The sequence below is a fragment of the Pelodiscus sinensis genome, chromosome 2 (genome assembly GCF_049634645.1).
Source record: "Pelodiscus sinensis isolate JC-2024 chromosome 2, ASM4963464v1, whole genome shotgun sequence".
Taxonomy (NCBI): domain Eukaryota; kingdom Metazoa; phylum Chordata; order Testudines; family Trionychidae; genus Pelodiscus; species Pelodiscus sinensis.
Genome location: NC_134712.1, coordinates 165,203,434 through 165,209,821, shown reverse-complemented (window position 1 = coordinate 165,209,821; position 6,388 = coordinate 165,203,434). Strand labels below are relative to the sequence as shown.

Sequence of the window (6,388 nt, the reverse complement as noted above, 5' to 3'; positions counted from 1 at the left end):
AAGGAAGTGAAAGACTAAGGCTCAGACCCTCAAAAGGTATTTTGGCACTGCATGCCTATTGAAATCAAATACCTTTGACTGTCTGGGCATTAGTGTTTTTACAAATAATCAGCTGGTATATTACAATCTTTTGTTAGCATGCAGCACATTTAACATGATGCATGTTTTTCTACCAGTTCACTTCATCCAACAAACAAAAGAAACCAAATTTGCAGAGGTAATTTTACAATTCTTTTAAAACTGTAGTCCCTCAAAAGGGAATGACAATGTCACAGGGCACAGACAACAGAAGCACACATGGCTTGATTTTCCAATTGAACTTTTTAATAAGGTAGAACATAGTGAACATTTTCCACCGAAATGCAGTTATTTCAGAGAATATGCTCTACTGAATGAAGAACAAAAATTCCAGAGGATCTACATGTTTTAAACACTTACATTCCTTTAGCCATTGTAGTTACTATTCTGAATGAAGTATGGATTTTTGCTTCACTTGAATTTTTTATTTGAAGGTAAGTTACTATATGTCTCAGGATCTGGCATGCAAAAAAGAAAAAAATGTATTGTTTTGACAGTTCCATTTCCTGAACTGAACATTTAGATAGTTATATTTATGTAAATTAAGATCGTTATAGTAATGTAAATTAACTGAAGGGCTTAGTCAGAGCCCACTATCGGCTGTGCAGCTCTTTACGAAAGGTGTGGCAACAGACTCTTTGCTTTCAGTCAGTGCCCTTGGCTGATGGATAAGTACACTAAACTTAACCCCCTGGTTAGCTGCAGCCCTAACAAAACCGCTGTTTGCGGTCATCGTGATGGCTTTTAAAGTGTCTCCTGTCCCAAAAATGGCTAGAGAGCGGCTATTGATTTTTGAACTAGCCACTAGTCTTAAGGCACGGTTAGAAGGCTGGTCTGGCACCACATTAATTCTCTTCATGAGTAACATGGCTCGATCTTTCTCCCCAGGTCCTCCTAGAGTGTCTAAGATTGACTGAAAGTCTCTGACTGCAGATTCACAAGCAAACAGTTCCTTGCCCTTCATGAACTCCTCCAACGGAGGCAGGACTCTCTCCTTCCTTTCCTGTGCTGCCTGCTCCGTTAACACTTTCTCCTTAAAGATAAAGTAGCAGCCACCATAGCTAAGAGCAGAGACATATGTAATTAAAGTAGTTATGTCCAAGTTAACCCTATTGCACACATCTACTTTGATCTCTGTAGGAAAAGCAACACTGGCTACTAAATTCTCCCGATCTACTCTGGTCACTTGCAGAAGTTCAGAGCTTTCTTCATCAGATTCACTGGCACTTAGGTGTGTCTCTTCAGTCAAGTGTTCCACCAAAGCATTAACAGCAACTATATCTCCCCGCACAGATATACCCATCTCTTTCAGCCTCTCTGCCATAGGACTGGACACACTATTATAAAAAGCAAAGATAATATGGGGGTTGCTATACTGCACTGGTTGCTGATGGCTTGCTTGCAGGAAGTCCTCTGCCTGCTCAATGATGCTTTTGTCACCATACTGGCCCCGGCCCAGCCAAATATTATGAAGAGCTTCAGCCTTTCGACCAATTGCTTTCACCCAAGTGTGGCCCCCATTTGCAACAACATCTACCACCAGCGTTTGCTTTTCTCCAAAGCTGTCTTCATAGGCAAAGACATGAAGGACACTGATGACCTCCTCCAGGTTCTCTGCTGACTCAATTAGGGCTTGGAGGTGTGTAAGATTGGTACTCTGCAGATGGGACTCCTTAATGGCTACCTTCCCTGCCTCCACCCTGTGTAAGAATTTCAACTCTGCCTTCAATTTGCTGCATAGCTTTGCTCCACCTTCTATGCCTCCTTTTTGTGATCTGGAAAGGGCTTCTGCTCTCTTTATTAGTTCTTTGGCAACGGTGATTCTCTCACAAAGCAATGACTTCACAGACATGTTGACAACATTATTCCTGTCAGATGAAAGCAAAAGAGATAATTACTACAAATTCAGCAACAAAGATAATACAGAGAGAGGGTTTAGCCAATACCATACATCAGTGCTTTGAACCGTATTTGTGCAATGGTTATCATCGGTCAGTAGAAACCTTAAGACCTTGGCCAAGATCTTCAAAAAAAAGTAACTAATGATCTGAGACCCCAAGCTCAGGTACCTTGAAGGGGCCTGATTTTCAGCAGGTGAGTACTCAGCATTTTCAGAAAATGCAAGGTCTTTAAGAAGATGTCTTCCATGATTTGAGGTTCTTCTATTTGAGTTGTCCAACATCCTTAATCACTTCCCCCTCTCCCCCACCCAAAAAACAACAAAAACACACCCTCAGCTCTAAGCTTATTTGCAAAGCAAATTTATACAAGCCTCACTGTGTTCTAAGCTTTCCCCCAATTTACACGCTATAGTTCTAGTGATTTGTTTTAGTTGCTTTTACTGCACCCTGGGAGTTCATTGTGCTTCAACCATTTTTAAAAACAGGCTCCCTTCTCTATGGCTGTGTCTACACTACATGCCTCTGTCGGCAGAGGCATGTAGATTAGGGTTGTAGGCAAAGGTAAATGAAGCCGCAATTTAAATGATCGCGGCTTCATTTACATTTACATGGCTGCCGCGCTGAGCCGACAAACAGCTGATCAGCTGTTTGTCGGCTCGCCGCTAGTCTGGACATTCCCCCTGTCGACATCAAAGCCCTTTGTCGGCAGCCCCGTTATTCCTCATGGAATGAGGTTTACCGGGGCTGCCGACAAAGGCTTTGATGTCGACAGGGAGAACGTCCAGACTAGCGGCGAGCCGACAAACAGCTGATCAGCTGTTTGTCGGCTCAGCGCGGCAGCCATGTAAATGTAAATGAAGCCGCGATCATTTAAATCGCGGCTTCATTTACCTTTGCTGAATAAACAAATCTACATGCCTCTGCCGACAGAGGCATGTAGTGTAGACGTACCCTATATTGTAGAGCTGCAGCTACTTAAGTAACCCAGAAAAGTGCCTCATGGCTGACCTTTAATTACAGACATAACATCAGATTATAAGAAGGTGTGTAATATAGCGGGGTGACTATAGCTCTAGGATCCAGGAATTCCATTCTGGTGAACTGGTTCTAAAATGGATTAATAGTGTGGCATTTGAACATGCCATTACCACCAATCCACACCCCTTCTATCAGTATAATGGGTATACTATTATATACCTACTTTATCAGGGTGCATGAGTGTGTGTGGTGGGGGATCAGTTATTACTGTAAGTAATTGTATTTCCTACAGGGTCAATACACACGTATACCCCATATTTTCTGATTAGGCTAAACGTTGCATTTTATAATTACATTTTATATGTATATCATTTATTAACAAAAGGCTAAAGGAGAAAAGTCAGCTATGAAAAAACCAAAAAGCCCCTAAAGTTTTATACCAGAACAAAGTTCAGTGATTTTTTTTTTAAAAGTTCAAAAGAACTTTAAGGTCAAAAGTTTGTCATTTTACAGAACAACAGTTAAACAGGCAGCTGATGTGAAAGTAGCAAAAGTTGCATTAACTTTCAGAGAGAATAAACCTTAAGTTCACTCAACAGACTTGCTTTCCAATGAAAACAGCTAAAGCCTTCCCAATCAAATCACTCTACTATGGATCTTCACAGATTCAGCGAAACAATGCAACTAATAAGGTCTTTGGAATAAAACTCTGACCTTGCTCCATGTAATATTCAAGGGGGAACACTATGCAGCCACTACACATGTCACCTAACTGCAATGACTAAAACATTATTCCAGCACTATGGAGATATTTATTCAGGGCCATGTTAACCTTTTTTGCTACTTTTGAACAGTGAGATTGCAATTCTAAAACTTCTCAATATGTGATGTTCTTCCTCCTTTGCCTCCATATTCTCATTATTTCCTGCTACCATCCACTTCCTCTACCTATCTCCCACAAGGCTCCTCTGTCCTGCTACAGTATGTTAGAGCAGTGTTTCTCAACTTTTTTTTAAATAAAGTACCCCTTTAAAAAAATTATAAGTACCCCCAATACTACAGTTTTCAGACACACAATTTTTCTTCTCCCATTGCAACACATTTGTTTAAACAACTTAATCATAACCAGGAAGGCAATTAAATTTTTGGGTGTAAAAAGTACAAAAATAATAAAGCGCTGTAAAACTTAACAAAAATTCAGTTCTCTCCAAATCTCAGTGTACCTCCCCCAGACTTCTCTTGAGTATCCTTAAGGGTACTGGTACCACTGATTGAGAAACCCTATGTTAAAGTTTGCCTTAATGGGATCAGTGAAACCCCAGGAAGACACAGATTTCACTTTCCTAATGAGCATGGTCACACCCCCAGTGTATACTTAGCAGGCTGGTAGGAGGTGGTCCTGGAGTAGGTGCAGAAGCAGTGTGGGAAAGCAGATGGAATACAGCTTGTGGGAGTAGGGTTATCACCAGATAGCAAATGTAAAAAACAAAACCAGAGCACATGTTTTCTGAGGCCTGGAGTATGTAGTTGCATATAGGAGGCAAAGACTCTAAGATCTGGACATTTGGTCACCTGCCTGGGATCCCTATCCCAGCTGCAGAGGCTACATGCTGCTGAGAGGGGGGAAGCCAGTCTAGGTCCCTCCTCCTCCAGTCCAACCTCTCCCACCACGCCTCGTCCCCCTGCATCAGCGCCCTTTGCCAGGTGCTGCTACTGCTGCCTGGCCCCCTGCCGCGCCCTCAACCATCCCCGACTCCTGAAAAAGTCCCTAGGGAAGACGCGCAAGTTGCCACACTCCCCCGCCTGCTATCCCAGCCTCAGCTTGAGCTCCCCTCCCCGCCCCACTGCCAGCAGGACACTGCCCCAGCCCGGCCGGTTACTGACCCTGCAAGAGACGGGGCACAGTCTACAGGACCGCAGCACCCACCCCGGCCCTTCCTGCTGACTGACCTCCAGCTCCTTGCCGCGGGCAGTGCCTGGAGAAGTCACATGAGCGCAAGCCACCATCTTAAGCAAGGGCAAAATTATTTCAATCCCCAGCAGCTTCTGTAGCCAACAGTCGCCCGCTCCCCAGGTCCGCCCTCTGCTTCGCCGGTTCCCAAGCAATCAACCCGCTCCACGCCACTAAGCCAGCAGCAGCAGCACCTCGTTACTGCGTGCAACTCCCAGCAACCTGGGAATTTGCACTAAGCAGCGAGGCACCGGGCTTCATTTGTATGCTTGGGTTCAAGTGCGCCTGTAAAATTGCATTCAACGCCCCAAACCTCCACTACCGCAGGGCTCTTCGGTGTCTATAAAGGGGCCATTAAAAGGACGTCACAGCTTCGACAGCACATTGAGCAAGGCCCACAGCAAAATCTGTCTAACCATGCTCTTCAGCCTGTCTTTGGGTTGAAAAACAAGCTATGACAGCGCCCGCCCACACACACAATTTGGATCCAGGGGGTTTGCTGTTGCCTTAATTGGAGCGCCCCTACAAAGAAGGAAGCCCTGTTTTCTAACCCGACTATCCCTCTGGCCCTTGTTTACTTGTGTATCTCGATCCAGCTGCTACCCCCAGTCTCTCAAACAGGAATTAATGTGCAGTGGCGGGTTGGTCTCTGGGAAGGAGGATTTTCCTCTGAGTCCGTCACAATCACATTTCTTAGCGGCCCTTTCGTCCTCGGAGTCCCCACCGCAGCGGCGCCCAGGCCGAGCGTGCGCAATACTTACACCTAAAGCGGGGCTCAGCCCTGGGGCATGTGCCACGCTCCTTCTCCCGATGCAACAGCAGCTGCTACCCATAAGCCCATTCATAGAGAAAACCAAGGGCCAGCCCTCTCCGGGGCCTGCCCTTCCCCTTCTGCGAGCTCAGCAAAAACCCCTGGCTGCGCGCACACGTTTCTCTTCGCAGCCTCCAGCGGCGCCACCTAGTGATCCAAGCCAGGGGTTTATTGAAAGGATAAACCGAACCCTCTTACACTTGACTTGCCGGGGACTGGGAAGAGATCAAAGGAAGGGTGCATTACAGAAAATGTAACTCGCTACCGTCATCCCCCATACCCTATTCGTCCCATAGATTTTTAAAACTAACGAACTGTTTTTTTTACCCTAACAAGTTTATGCTCAAATACATTTTGGTTCGGACACTCTCTAAATGACTTAACCACCTGCATTCTGCTACAAAGACCTTTTATATCTGCACTTGAAAGGGAATCCTCTGAACTGTCATTCATGTTAAAATTCGACACTTGTCAACAAGGACTTAACAAGACTTTGAACTTTCTCACCCATTACCAAGACAGTTTCCCCAATTATCACCTGTAATACCATTAACTCACAAACATCCCACTCTCCCTACCTTTAATATCAGCAATTCACAGACACTTACCTTCCTTCCTCCCCCTTCCCACCCCCCCCCCATCCCCTTTCTGTTCTGCAATGTGATTTGT

The 6,388-nt window shown here is 44.9% G+C and overlaps 1 protein-coding gene across 4 annotated transcripts; it reads right to left on the bottom strand.

Moving 5' to 3' along the window:
• Positions 1-302: 302 nt before the first annotated feature.
• On the bottom strand, positions 303-5,826 carry C2H7orf25 (chromosome 2 C7orf25 homolog). 4 transcript variants are annotated; one of them, XM_014574080.3, is made up of 2 exons: positions 5,670-5,826; positions 303-1,946 (listed from the first exon to the last, which is right to left on the bottom strand). In XM_014574080.3, the coding sequence occupies exon 2, from the start codon at positions 1,928-1,930 to the stop codon at positions 662-664; it is 1,269 nt and encodes a 422-aa protein (XP_014429566.2). In that variant the 5' UTR covers positions 1,931-1,946; positions 5,670-5,826; the 3' UTR covers positions 303-661. The 4 variants fall into 4 exon arrangements, with proteins under 4 accessions (XP_014429566.2, XP_014429567.2, XP_025040958.2 ...); XM_014574081.3 differs by lacking the exon at positions 5,670-5,826 and adding an exon at positions 5,487-5,645; XM_025185173.2 differs by lacking the exon at positions 5,670-5,826 and adding an exon at positions 4,842-5,419.
• Between the last annotated feature and the right edge of the window lie 562 nt (positions 5,827-6,388).